Here is a 15,031-nt window from a genome sequence, read left to right on the forward strand (position 1 = left end):
TGAAATTACAATTTTACTTAATATAAAATTGACAAGAGTGAACCGAAAATAGATCTCAAATATGTAAGCAGACATAATAGTGATATAGTAGCTAAATACATGCATTAAAGATAAGAAATAGGGTTTACCAGCTCTCAAAACCAGCTTGGCCCTACACGAGGAAGGGTTTTTTTCGAGCGACAGAAAGGAGTGGCCTTGAACAACAAACCTTCTCCAATGCTCCGACTGAAGGGAGCGGTGGCAGAAGGGGTTAGAGGTTTGCAGCGACGAAAGGGAACAAAGATGGAGGGGGCATCGACGAAAGGTCTTGCGAGGGACAATGAGCGCCGAGTAAGTCACCACCAGAGAGAGTCACCGCCAAAGGAGGGTTAGGGGTTTATGGTAGGAGCAGCGATGGTGGGAGTGTTAGAAGAGGGAGCGCCAATGGAGGCACTGCGAGCGTTGGCAATGTTCTTTGGAGTGTTAGGGTTTTGATATTTATTTTTCAATGAAGCACAAAAGGGTCGAAGAAGGCGAAAGAGTTTCGAAGCAATATAACTCATCATATTTGAACGAAAGCTTTTTTTTTTTGGAACCTTTTGGCCACACTTTTGAAGCGTGCTAAAAGAATTACCGGAAACTGCCACACTTTTAAAAGTTCACTATAACGAAACTATGTCGCCACGCATCAAAAGCGTGACTGTTTCTTTCTATGGCCACGCTTTTGAAGCGTGACAAAAAAACATGATGAAATCTCTAATCATTTGTCACCCTCGTAAAAGTGTGGCCATTGACTCCTTTTGCCACGCTTTTGAAGCATGACAAGAAAAAACATGGCCAAATCTCTAATCAATTGCCATCCTTATGAAAGCGTGACCATTGATCCTTTTTAGCCACGCTTTTAAAACTTGGCAAGAAAAAAGTGTGGCCACAGAACTTTTTTCTTAGCTTACCATTCCAGTCGCTGCCATATTTTCTAATTCTACTAATATCTTCGACTGTCGCTGTTGCTGCTACTGCTACCATGCTAAACGTCTGTCCTTCAGTTTCGCAATGATCTCTCCTTCTCCTCTCCTTCCCTTGGATTTCTAGCTTGTCCCTCTGAAGCTTCGAATGCACAACTCCGAGTTTCTGCGTCAACTCCAACTCTTAGGTTAGTTGATTCTAAAACCTAGATTCTTCTTCTTATTTATTCTGTTGCCTGAACCGTGATTACCTTTTTGAAAGTTCTATTGTTAGATTACAATAGATATGTTTGCTGCTTCACCTCGTTTCAAATTGGAATTCTTTAGACTCCATTAAAATCAAGGAGAGGATATGGAGCTTGAGAGGAGGTGTACGTAGCAACAATAACAAGAACATGTTTTGCAATTAGGATTTTGGAGAGAAGGCCTATTTTTGTTTTTTTTTTGTTTTTATTCGGTAACAGTTACCAACAAAGCTCTGCTACAACGGACACTAACCTCCGGGTATATAACAACGTTACAAAAATATTAGTCAATTTGATAGTAGGATAACATTGATATATATAAATTAAAAATGTTAAAAATATAAATAAAATTTTTAAATATTAGAGACAATTTTAAAATTTATTTAAATTTTGAGGACAAAAATAATATTTACTCTAAAAAAAATAACACGTTCAGTTTGGTATTGTGTTTTGGATTATGGGTGTATGTGGAATTTTCAATTGACTCTCATTCAATTCATCCTTTCACCAAATATGCTTAAATTCAATAAGCAAATCTGAATATTAATTTAAGACAATTATTAGTAAAAATTTTAATTTTAATTATTTTTGTGTATTTTTTTTATTTGTTTTATGTTGATATCTTTTTTAGAGTTCATCAAATATCGAATTCTATATTTTTTTGATATAAAAATTTTGTATATCATAAAATTATTTTTTTCAAAAATTTATACTAAAAAACTATATAAATAATTATATTTTTAATATTATTAAATATGTTAAGTATATACTAATATTAGTAACTAATATAAAATATATATTAAAATTAAATTAAATATCATATATAATTATATAAATATATTAATAATTGATTTTAGTTTAATATATATTATAAGTTAATTGGTAATGTAACTTTTTTTTTATTTTATATTATAGTTTTTATTAATTTTTTCATTATAAAACAAATTTAAATAAAAAAAATGAAAGTAATTAAAAAAACACATATAAAAAGAAGTAGCATTATTAGAAAGAGATTTTTTGTTGTTGAAAAGTCTATATTGTGCAATATGTATAAATTATACTAATCCAGCATATAATTTTTATATGCGTATTTATTATAACAGGGCTTCTTTTTAATCAAAGGGCAATTGTATTAAAAAATTTAAATTGATTGAAAAAACCACATAAATAATTATATTTTTAATATTTGTTTTTATCTAAGAATTTTTTTAAAATAACGATAATTAAATTTTAAATTTTTAAATTTTAAATATTTTAATACTATATATCATATAAAAAATATTAAATAATTTAATGTATTTAACTAAATTATTTAATGTAATATATATCTAGATATTAACTATTACTTTTGTATAAAAATACATCGTATAAATTATCAATTTGTTACTATTTTACATACAGAAAAATAGTAATGGACTAGACTTGAACGTAATGTCCTTATTATTATAAGGTCAAATATGGCAACGTAAGAAAGTCCATCCTCTGCCAAGTGCACGCAACGTAGACTTGAACGTAATGTCCTTATTATTATTGTTGCGGGTCAAATATTGAATCATGGAAAAAAGGATCCCAGCTATTACACAACTAAGGTTGAATTGAAACTCCAAGAATTAACGTGGTTCACTTCTGCATATTTTCCGGTTGAACCAGAGAAACCTGCATAAACCTGTTCAGAAAGAACACTTCCAAAATCAATTCGATAGGCTAAATCAACGTGATTGTTTCCGTTAGTGTAAGAAGCAACAACCCTTAGCCTTTTAAGTGAAGGATCATAGGTTATTGTTACATTCAATGGTTCTCCACTTCGAAAATTCCACCGAGAAGTAGCGGAGGATTTGATGGAATTAACGTTAATTCCAATGTGTCTATAGTTTGGATCCCCAATATCAAGATTAGGGTATGTATCAAATTCGACTGCGACAATTGAAGTGGTTGATGAAGAATTGGTTTGATTGCTGAAGAGTCCGAGAAACCCCCCGCCGGAGCGTGGTGGTAGGTCGGAGATGGGAGCGATGAAGAAGGTGATGCCATCGGCGGGAGTAGCGGTGGAGTTAGGTTGAGAGATATTCAAGACAAATGAAGTGGAAATGGTTGCCACCCTTCCGGACATGTGTAAAACTATCGGGAAGGTGGAGAACGTACGACCGACGCTGCCGGATTGGGGGATGCCGTTTCGCTCTTTGGTGAGTTCCAAGGCGAAGTTGGGGGAAAAGACGGCATTGCCTTGCATGAGGAGGTCGGTGTCGGAGTCGAACCGATCGTATGTGAAGGTGGTGGAGTAGGTTACAGAGGTCACTACATTGAGACAGTAGAATGTTATGAAGGTGAGAACAAGTGGAAGAGTAGATGAGTGGTGTTTCTTTGGGATAGCCATAATTATGTAAATAGAATAATAATGATGATGGGTTTTCTTTGTTAAATACCCAAGGAAGCTAGTTGGTTCTTAAATAGATGATGACCGATCTCTCTTTTATTTGCACGTAACGTTTTATGTATTATTCTTGACATTAATTTTTGAATATGATTGGTAGCTTATATCTGGATATAAGATTAAAATTAGAGAGGTGAGGCTGATGATACGTCATGTCGGCTGAAGGGAGTCGCCGTTTCATATGTATTGAGGGTTCAGGTTGATGATACGTATGGAGAAGGACTTCTTGTAGGATCTTGATTATTCTTATGGTCCAGCACGGTGGCGTTTGATGCTAATAAAAATAGTGATATACAAAAAAGTAATCGGATGGATCGGATAAAATATTGATTCGAAAAAAGGTGGAAATTGACATAATTTTGATGCGTTAGTAATTTTTAGTTGGTGCTGTTTTGACAATAATTGATATTAATATAAGTGAGAATATTGTTTTTCTTTAGAAAAGAACTCTTATAATAAATTTGTTCTGTATAAAAAAGTTATTAATAATGATACAATAAAATATATATGTGAAAATATTTTTTATATACGTTGATGTGAATAAGTGAATTGAAGGAAAGATCGCAGAGATATTTATTTTATAATCAGATAAAGTTAAACTGGTCACTTTTCTATTTTATCATTTTATTTTATGCATATTATTTGAATAGAGTCAAATGCTTTAATTTAGACAGATGAGTTGAGATTTTGTTTTTCATAGTGATCCTACCACTCCACGAATTCCTGACCCAAATAAGCAGCTCCTTTGAAGAATTCGAGAAACTAATATTTTTACTCCTCAATACCTAGAATATCGATAAGTTTATTTTTTAAAAAATTAACTTTAAATTTATAAAAGATAAATTTTTTCTGATAAAATTATCAAAATTTTAAAAAATTATTTTAAATTTTTAAATTGTTCTTTTACCTATTTTAATCCATCTCTAATCTCTTTTGCTACCAATTTTTAAATTCTCAATCTTTTATCACTATCATTTAAATCCATTACCATCCAAATCTCATTCCTAATTATTACCATTATGATCACTGTCGTCGTCATCATCACCATTGTCGTCGCCATAACTATACTTCCACCACCACTATAACTCGTACTTGGACAGTTCCAAAATCTCTAAACCAAGATTTCTCTTTTTTTTATAGTCTATCATCACTATTATCAGAAATTTAACTTCTCAAAATCTTCCATGGTTGCATTATCTCTAGATTTTTAAACTCAAAAATTTTCTAAAACCCCACTTGAAAAACCAAAACAGAAAGAAAAGAAAAAAAAAAGCAGCAACATTTAAATGGTGATAGCTCATCTCACACCCGACAATAGCTCCTCCCTTCTGTGTTTCCTCCTTTTCACTGCGTAGCATCTTCTCTCTCTCTCTCTCTCTCTCTCTCTCTGCGTGTGTATGTGTGAGAGACAGTATTGATTCCCTCCGTCGTCTTCATACTTACTCCTCACCATCGCGCCTTTTTTCTTTTTCTTCCCTTTTTTCGATTTGGTCTTTCTCACTTTTGGATCTTTCAATAGCGGCAATGACAGCTATGGTTCCCGCAACTGTTGCCTCCTCTCTTTCCTTTACCTCAATCTATCTTTCATGGAGTTTTTGGAAAAAAAGGTTTGCAATTCGCTCTCACATGAAGCAAAGAAGATTTGTGATCTATATGAGAAAGAGGATGGGTTCGTTTGTTGGTAGTGATTGGAGGGAAATAAAATAGTATAATAGTGGTAGTAAAGAGAATGAGGTGGCAATGGCAGCAATGATTGTGGTAGTTGGGGATGAGTGGTGGTGAGAAAGAATTTGGGTGATGGTGGGGTTTGGAATTAGTGTGGTGGTATTGTGGAGTAAAATTTGAATTTAAGGTTAGGTTAGATTAGAGGGTAGTTTAGGAATTTTAAATAATTTTTTAAGGTTCGGTAGTTTTGTCCGCAAAATTTCATCTTTCATGCACTACAAGAAAAACGTTAAATACCGTCAGATTTAGAATTGGATGTTAGCAATAAATTCGTCGGATAAAAAGATTATCGTTGGATTCGATTTTTCGACAGTAAATTTTCCGGCAATAATTGGAGGAAAAAAATAAAAAAATGGCGCGATCATTATCGTCGAATTATTCGAATTAGTGCAATGCTGCATTTTGGTCATTCGCAAAGCATTACTGCGGTTTTATCCGCCGGTAAATCATCCAATGGTAATTTTGCCCTAAATTCAAACAGCGAACCTTCTCCCCTCTCATTTTTGAACTACTCTTTCTCTCTCTCTCTCTCTAACCTTCTCCTCTCTCTCTCTCTCTCTCTCTCTCACAAACCACCTCTGGTAGCCCCTCTACCAGCGTCGGCCACTACCAACAACGTTCAAAGACTGTGTGGACATCTTGCGTTGCTTTGGTCATTCTATCGCTACCGTTTTTGTCACTCCTGTCACTGTTGCCGCCACCACTGTCAAACTGCTGTCGCCACTGCTCCCTGTGTTGTTGGAGCTGCCTCCTACCTCCTTTTCAGGTATGTTGTCCTCCTCCTTCTTCCTATTTTTTTTTTAATTTATTTTTAAAAAATCCTAATAATGCAACCCTGCTGGTTGGTCACTGCCGCCACCACTTTGTTGTCTATGCTGCCACCACTTCATCGGAGCTGCCTCCTTCCTCCCTCCAGTTATACTGTTCTCCTCATTCTTCTTATTATTTTTTTTTCAGATTTAGTTCATGTATTAGTTTAGATTTAGGATTTTTTTTATTCTGTTTTGATTTAAGAATTTTAACCATGTTTGATATCATGTTATTAATATGCCTTTTGCTTTGGAGTACATGTATATGCTGGAATTCCTGTGTTATTTGAAACTAACATGAAACTATGTTAACTAAACTCAATAAATTCAATAATTTTAAACTTTAGGCATAAATGAAACTATTATTCTATGGAATTTGGGTGTGGTGATTGTAATGAAAACATGTCTTGATCCACCAGAATTTTTGTCCTTAGTTATTGTTCCTGAAATGTAATTTTGGCATTCATTATTTATATTTTTTTATTTTTTATTGTGTTGTAGTTGCTATACATCAGAATCAAGCTTAGAGATTGTGGAGGTTGGGTTAGAACGATGAAGCAAGTCGTAGGAATGGTGGTTTCCAATAAGATGCAGAAGTCCGTGGTGGTGGCAATGGACATCCTATTCCACCACAAAGTGTACACTTGTTACATCAAACAAACTCCTAAATTTATGCCACACGACGAGCACAATCAACGTAACATTGGTGATCGAGTTAGTAACAACTTTCAACTTACCCATCTAATTTGCAGTCCTTCTTTATTTCTTAAAATATTGAACTTAATTATTAGTATTGTCTTTGTAACTTTATATTTTAGTATTTTTACTTTAGACATGGTTTATGATAGGATATTATGATGGCATTTGATCTATATAGCTTATTTCTCTTAGTGGAATAAGCTAAGGTTTGGTAGTTGTATTATTCTTATTACATGATGCTTAAATGTTAATATACCCTCTAGATTTTTCAAGAAAACTTAGTAAGCGATCTCTTTTGCTGTTGTTCTTTTAGGTTTGACTGGATCCTTTAGGCCTTTGAGCAAGCACAAACATTGAATTGTTGCTGAAATTCTCAAGAAAGCACGCATATATACTCTTCCCATTGCACCAATATCCGAGAATGTGCCCTCCAGCACTGAAGCACCTGCTCCCTAAATTAGTGTAAGGTGTTGAAAGAATCTTAGTTGTTAAATCTACAGCAATTTTACTGTTGACGTAAATGGAACTAGAAATAAAGTAGAGTAGAGTCAGCTAGTTGTTTGATATTTTATTCAAGTATAGTAGAAATGGTTTATATGCATACTTTTTACAGCTTGAATTTGATTATGTTGTTTTGTTATTGTTAGTAAGAAAGCTTGAAATGTAACCTTTGCTTCTATCATTGGTGCACAGAATTGTGATCATCAACAATGGCGCCAAAGGACTTAGAGCTCTTAAACGTGAATCACACTTTGTCACAATTCCGCACAACTAACCAGCAAGTGCACTGGGTCGTCCAAGTAATAAACCTTACGTGAGTAAGGGTCGATCCCACGGAGATTGTCAGCTTGAAGCAAGCTATGGTCATCCTGTAAATCTCAGTCAGGCAGATTCAAATGATGATGGAGGATTGATAATTAAAAGATGAATAAAACATAAAATAAAGATAGAGATACTTATGTAATTCATTGGTGAATTTCAGATAAGCGTATGAAGATGCTTTGTTCCCCTTGAACCTCTGCTTTCCTATTGCCTTCTTCCAATCATTCATACTCCTTTCTATGGCAAGCTTTATGTTGGGCATCACTGTTGTCAATGGCTACATCCCGTCCTCTCAGTGAAAATGGTCCTGATGCTCTGTCACAATATCGGCTAATCAGCTGTCGGTTCTCGATCATGTCGGAATAGGATCCATTGATCCTTTTGCGTCTGTCACACGCCCCACAATCGCGAGTTTGAAGCTCGTCACAGTCATCCCTTCCCAGATCCTACTCGGAATACCACAGACAAGGTTTAGACTTTCCGAATCTCAGGAATGGCCGCCAATAATTCTAGCCTATACCACGAAGGTTCCAATTTTAGATTAGAAACCCAAGAGATACGCATTCAAGCCATTGCTAGTAGAACAGAGGTGGTTGTCAGTCACATGTTCATAGGTGAGAATGATGATGAGTGTCACGGATCATCACATTCATCAAGTTGAAGAACGAATGAATATCTTGGAGAAGAAATAGACTTGAGTTGAAGAGAAAAACAATAGTACTTCGTATTAATTCATGAAGAACAGCAGAGCTCCACCCCTTAATCTATGGTGTGTAGAAACTCCACCGTTGAAAATACATAAGAACAAGGTTCAGGCATGGCCGTGAGGCCAGCCCCCAAACGTGAAAAGATCTATGAAAGTATATGAAAAGTGTGTAAAAGAGATGAAAATACAATAGCAAAAGGTCCTATTTATAGAAAACTAGTAGCCCAGGGTTACAGAAATAGGTAATTAATGCAGAAATCTTCTTCCGGGCCCACTTGGTGTGTGCTTGGGCTGAGCATTGAAGTATTTTCGTGTAGAGACTTTTTTTGGAGTTAAACTCCAGCTTTTGTGCCAGTTTGGGCGTTTAACTCCAGCTTTTGTGCCAGTTTCGGAGTTAAACGCCAGAATTCTTGAGCTGACTTGGAACGCCGGTTTGGGCCATCAAATCTCGGGCAAAGTATGGACTATTATATATTTCTTGAAAACCCAGGATGTCTACTTTCCAACGCAATTGAGAGCGCACCAATTGGGCTTCTGTAGCTTAAGAAAATCCACTTTGAGTGCAGGGAGGTCAGAATCCAACAGCATCTGCAGTCCTTTTTCAGCCTCTGAATCAGATTTTTGCTCAGGTCCCTCAATTTCAGCCAGAAAATACCTGAAATCACAGAAAAACACACAAACTCATAGTAAAGTCCAGAAGAGTGATTTTTATTTAAAAACTAATAAAAATATAATAAAAACTAATTAAAATATACTAAAAACATACTAAAAACAATGCCAAAAAGCGTATAAATTATCCGCTCATCACAACACCAAACTTAAATTGTTGCTTGTCCCCAAGCAACTGAAAATCAAATAGGATAAAAAAAGAAGAGAATATTCAATGAATTCCAAAATCATCTATGAAGATCAGTATTAATTAGATGAGCGGGGCTTTTAGCTTTTTGCTTCTGAACATTTTTGGCATCTCACTTTATCCCTTGAAGTTCAGAATGATTGGCATCTATAGGAACTCAGAATCCAGATAGTGTTATTGATTCTCCTAGTTAAGTATGTTGATTCTTGAACACAGCTACTTTATGAGTCTTGGCCGTGGCCCTAAGCACTTTGTTTTCCAGTATTACCATCGGATACATAAATGCCACAGACACATAACTGAGTGAACCTTTTCAAATTGTGACTCAGCTTTGCTAGAGCCCCCAATTAGAGGTGTCCAGGGTTCTTAAGCACACTATTCTTTTTGCTTTGGACCTCAACTTTAACCGCTCAGTCTCAAGTTTTCACTTGACACCTTCACGCCACAAGCACATGGTTAGGGACAGCTTGGTTTAGCCACTTAGGCCAAGATTTTATTCCTGTCGGCCCTCCTATCCACTGATGCTCAAAGCCTTGGATCCTTTTTATCACCCTTGCCTTTTGGTTTAAAGGGGTATTTGGATTTTTCTGCTTGCTTTTTTTTTTTGCAAGCTTTTCACTGCTTTTTCTTGCTTCAAGAATCAATTTTATGATTTTTCAGATCATCAGATAACATTTCTCCTTTTCCTTTCATTCTTTCAAGAGCCAACAATTTTAACATTCATAAACAATCAAATTCAAAAATATGCACTGTTCAAGCATTCATTCAGAAAGACAATAGTATTGCCGCCACATCAAAATAATTAAACTATTTTAAAATTTGAAATTCATGCACTTCTTTTTCTTTTTCAATTAAAAACATTTTTCATTTAAGAAAGGTGATGGATTTATTTTCATAGCTTTAAGGCATAGACACTTAGACACTAATGATCATGTAATAAAGACACAAACATAAATAAACATAGAGCACAATTTTCGAAAAACAGAAAATAAAGAACAAGGAAATTAAAGAACGGGTCCACCTTAGTGATGGCGGCTTGTTCTTCCTCTTGAAGATCTTATGGAGTGCTTGAGCTCCTCAATGTCTCTTCCTTGCCTTTGTTGCTCCTCTCTCATGATTCTTTGATCTTCTCTAATTTCATGAAGGAGGATGGAATGCTCTTGGTGCTCCACCCTTAGTTGTCCCATGTTGGAACTTAATTCTCCTAGGGAGGTGTTGATTTGCTCCCAATAGTTTTGTGGAAGAAAATGCATCCCTTGAGGTATCTCATGGATTTCATGATGAGGAAATTCCTCATGCTCTTGTCCATGAGTGGGATCTCTTGTTTGCTCCATCTTTTTCTTAGTGATGGGCTTGTCCTCATCAATGAGGATGTCTTCCTCTATGTCAATTCCAGCCGAATTGCAGAGGTGACAAATGAGATGAGGGAAGGCTAACCTTGCCATAGTGGAGGACTTGTCTGCCACCTTGTAGAGTTCTTGGGATATAACCTCATGAACTTCCACTTCTTCTCCAATCATGATGCTATGTATCATGATAGCCCGGTCTATAGTAGCTTCGGACCGGTTGCTAGTGGGAATGATTGAGCGTTGGATGAACTCCAACCATCCCCTAGCCACGGGCTTGAGGTCATGCCTTCTTAGTTGAACCGGCTTCCCTCTTGAATCTCTCTTCCATTGAGCGCCCTCTTCACAGATGTCCATGAGGACTTGGTCCAACCTTTGATCAAAGTTGACCCTTCTAGTGTAGGGGTGTGCATCTCCTTGCATCATGGGCAAGTTGAATGCCAACCTTACATTTTCTGGATTAAAATCTAAGTATTTTCCTCAGACCATTGTAAGCCAATTCTTAGGGTCCGGGTTCACACTTTGATCATGGTTCTTGGTGATCCATGCATTGGCATAGAATTCTTGAGCCATTAAGATTCTGACTTGTTGAATGGGGTTGGTGAGAACTTCCCAACCTCTTCTTCGGATCTCATGTCGGATCTCTGGATATTCGCCCTTTTTGAGCTTAAAAGGGACCTCGGGGATCACTTTCTTCTTGGCGACAACTTCATAGAAGTGGTCTTGATGCACCCTTGAGAGGAATCTCTCCATCTCCCATGACTCGGAGGTGGAAGCTTTTGCCTTCCCTTTCCTCTTTCTAGAGGTTTCTCCGGCCTTTGGTGCCATAAATGGTTATGGAAAAACAAAAAGCTTTAGCTTTTACCACACCAAACTTAGAAGGTTGCTCGTCCTCGAGCAAAAGAAGAAAGAAGAGAGTAGAAGAAGAAGAAATAGAGGAGATAGAGTGGGCTTTGTGTTTCGGCCAAGGGGGAGAAGTGGTGTTTAGGTTGTGTGAAAATAAAGGAGTGAAGATGGATTTATATAGGGGTGAGAGGGGTGTGTATGGTTCGGCTATAGAGGGTGGGTTTGGGAGGGAAAGTGGCTTGAATTTGAATGGTGAGGTAGGTGGGGTTTTATGAAGGATGGATGTAAGTGGTGATGAGAATGGTGGGATTTGATAGGTGAGGGGTTTTTGGGGAAGAGGTATTGAGGTGATTGGTGAATGGGTGAAGAAGAGAGAGAGTGGTGGGGTAGGTGGGGATCCTGTGGGATCCATAGATCCTGAGGTGTTAAGGATATCTCATCCCTGCACCAAGTGGCGTGCAAAACGCCCTTTTCTGCCAATCCTGGCGTTAAACGCCAGTCTGGTGCCCTTTTCTGGCGTTAAATGCCCAGAATGGTGCCAGACTTGGCGTTTAACGCCCATTCTGCTACCTTTACTGGCGTTTACACGCCAGTAACTGTCTCCTCCAGGGTGTTCTATTTTTCATTCTGTTTTTCACTTTGTTTTTTGCTTTTTCAATTGTTTTTGTGACTTCACATGATCATCAACCTACAGAAAACATAAAATAACAATAGAAATTTAAAGTAAAAATTGGGTTACCTCCCAACAAGCACTTCTTTAATGTCAATAGCTTGATAGTGGCTCTCATAGAGCCTCACAGATGTTCAGAGCAATGTTAGAACCTCCCAACACCAAACTTAGAGTTTGAATGTGGGGGTTCAACACCAAACTTAAAGTTTGGTTGTGGCCTCCCAACACCAAACTTAGAGTTTGACTGTGGGGGCTCTGTTTGACTCTGTATTGAGAGAAGCTCTTCGTGCTTCCTCTCCATGGTGACAGAGGGATATCCTTGAGCTTTAAACACAAGGGAGTCTCCATTCACTTGAATGATCAATTCTCCTCTGTCAACATCAATCACAGCTTTTGCTGTGGCTAGGAAGGGTCTGCCAAGGATGATGGATTCATCCATACACTTTCCAGTCTCTAGGACTATGAAATCAGCAGGGATGTAATGGTCTTCAACCTTTACCAAGACATCCTCTACAAGTCCATAAGCTTGTTTCTTTGAATTGTCTTCCATCTCTAGTTAGATTCTTGCAGCTTGTACCTCAATGATCCCTAGCTTCTCCATTACAGAGAGAGGCATAAAGTTTATGCTTGACCCTAGGTCACACAGAGCCTTTTCAAAGGTCATGGTGCCTATGGTACAAGGGATTGAGAACTTTCCAGGGTCCTGTTTCTTTTGAGGTAATCTCTGCCTAGTCAAGTCATCCAGTTCTTTGATGAGCAATGGAGGTTCATTCTTCCAAGTCTCATTACCAAATAACTTGGCATTTAGCTTCATGATTGCTCCAAGGTACTTAGTAACTTGCTCTTCAGTAACATCTTCATCCTCTTCAGAGGAAGAATATTCATCAGAGCTCATGAATGGCAGAAGTAGATTTAATGGAATCTCTATGGTCTCAGTATGAGCCTCAGATTCCCATGGTTCCTCATTAGGGAATTCCATGGAGGTCAGTGGGCGTCCATTGAGGTCTTCATCAGTGGGAATCACTGCCTCTTCCTCCTCTCCATGTTCGGCCATGTGAGATGTGGTTATGGCCTTGCACTCTCTTTTTGGATTTTCTTCTGTATTGCTTGGGAGAGTGCTAGGAGGGAGTTCAGTAATTTTCTTACTCAGCTGACCCAATTGTGCCTCTAAATTTCTAATGGAGGACCTTGTTTCAGTCATGAAACTTTGAGTGGTTTTGATTAGATCAGAGACAATGGTTGCTAAGTCAGAGTGGCTTTGCTTAGCATTCTCTGTCTGTTGCTGAGAAGATGATGGAAAAGGCTTGCTATTGCTAAACCTGTTTCTTCCACCATTGTTGTTGTTGAAACCTTGTTGAGGTCTCTGTTGATCCTTCCATGAGAGATTTGGATGATTTCTCCATGAAGGTTTATAGGTGTTTCCATAGGATTCTCCCATGTAATTCACCTCTTCCATTGCTGGGTTCTCAGGATCATAAGCTTCTTCTTCAGAGGACGCTTCCTTAGTACTGCCTGTTGCTGCTTGCATTTCAGACAGACTCTGAGAAATCATATTGACTTGTTGGGTCAATATTTTATTCTGAGCTAGTATGGCATTCAGAGTATCAATCTCAAGAACTCCTTTCTTCTGAGTTGTCCCATTATTCTCAGGATTCCTTTCAGAGGTGTACATGAATTGGTTATTTGCAACCATTTCAATGAGTTCTTGAGCTTCTACAGGCGTCTTCTTCAGATGAAGAGATCCTCCAGCAGAGCTGTCCAATGACATCTTGGATAGTTCAGACAGACCATCATAGAAGATTCCTATGACGCTCCATTCTGAAAGCATGTCAGAAGGGCACCTTCTGATCAATTGCTTGTATCTCTCCCAAGCTTCATAGAGGGATTCACCATCCTTCTGTCTAAAGGTTTGGACTTCCACTCTAAGCTTACTCAATTTTTGAGGTGGAAAGAACTTTGCCAAGAAGGAATTGACTAGCTTTTCCCAAGAGTTCAGGCTTTCCTGAGGTTGTGAATCCAACCATGTTCTAGCTCTGTCTCTTACAGCAAAAGGAAAAAGCATAAGTTTGTAGACTTCAGGGTCAACCCCATTGGTCTTGACAGTGCCACAGATTTACAAGAACTCAGCTAAGAACTGATGAGGATCTTCCAATGGAAGTCCATGAAACTTGCAATTCTGTTGCATTAGAGAAACTAATTGAGGCTTAAGCTCAAAGTTGTTTGCTCCAATGGCAGGGATAGAGATGCTTCTCCCATAGAAATCAGGAGTAGGTGCAGTGAAGTCACCAAGCACCTTCCTTGCATTGTTGGCATTGTTGTTGTTTTCGGCTGCCATGGTTTCTTCTTCTTTGAAGAGTTCTGTTAAGCCCTCTAAAGAGAATTGTTCTTTAGCTTCTCTTAGCTTTCTCTTCAAGGTCCTTTCAGGTTCAGGATCAGCTTGAACAAGTATGCCTTTATCTTTGTTCCTGCTCATATGAAAGAGAAGAGAACAAGAAAGTAGGGAATCCTCTATGTCACAGTATAGAGATTCCTTGAGGTGTCAGAGGAAAAGAAGAATAGAAGGAGGACGTGGAGAAGAGGGAATTCGAACTTATCAAGATGGACAGAGTTCGAATTGCACCTTGATGAGGAGTCTTAGTCCTTTAAATAGAAAGATGTGAAAAGAGGGGAAGAATTTTTGAAAACAATTTAAAAAGATTTTGAAATAATTAAAAAGAAATTTGAAAATTTGATTGAGATTTTCGAAAACTAAGATTGGGAAAGAAATAAAGTGATTTTTTAAAAAAAAAAATTTGAAATTAGAAAAAGATATGATTGAAAAAAATTAATTTTGAAAAAGATGTGATTGAAAAGATATGTTTGAAAAGATATGATTGAAAATCAATTTAGAAAAAGAAAATTTTTAAAATTAAAGTTGATTACTTGACTATCA

The 15,031-nt window shown here is 37.2% G+C and overlaps 1 protein-coding gene and 1 non-coding gene across 2 annotated transcripts; one reads left to right on the plus strand and one right to left on the minus strand.

The window, feature by feature from the left end:
* Positions 1-2,535: 2,535 nt before the first annotated feature.
* On the minus strand, positions 2,536-3,915 carry LOC107619708 (lectin). The gene has a single exon (XM_016322004.3). It carries the CDS (start codon positions 3,561-3,563, stop codon positions 2,766-2,768), a length of 798 nt encoding a protein of 265 aa, XP_016177490.1. The 5' UTR covers positions 3,564-3,915; the 3' UTR covers positions 2,536-2,765.
* Positions 3,916-13,921: 10,006 nt separating this feature from the next.
* LOC148546713 (small nucleolar RNA R71) lies at positions 13,922-14,029 on the plus strand. The gene has a single exon (XR_015901699.1). It is a non-coding gene; the product is annotated as a small nucleolar RNA R71 (small nucleolar RNA).
* The last annotated feature ends 1,002 nt before the right edge of the window (positions 14,030-15,031 follow it).

This window comes from Arachis ipaensis, chromosome B9, assembly GCF_059453495.1.
Source record: "Arachis ipaensis isolate K30076 ecotype BB chromosome B9, ASM5945349v1, whole genome shotgun sequence".
In the NCBI taxonomy this organism is placed as follows: Eukaryota; Viridiplantae; Streptophyta; class Magnoliopsida; order Fabales; family Fabaceae; genus Arachis; species Arachis ipaensis.

Bases quoted from the DNA above. Each gene is read 5' to 3' on its own strand.
- LOC107619708 (XM_016322004.3), bottom strand. From the start codon at position 3,563: ATGGCTATCCCAAAGAAACACCACTCATCTACTCTTCCACTTGTTCTC.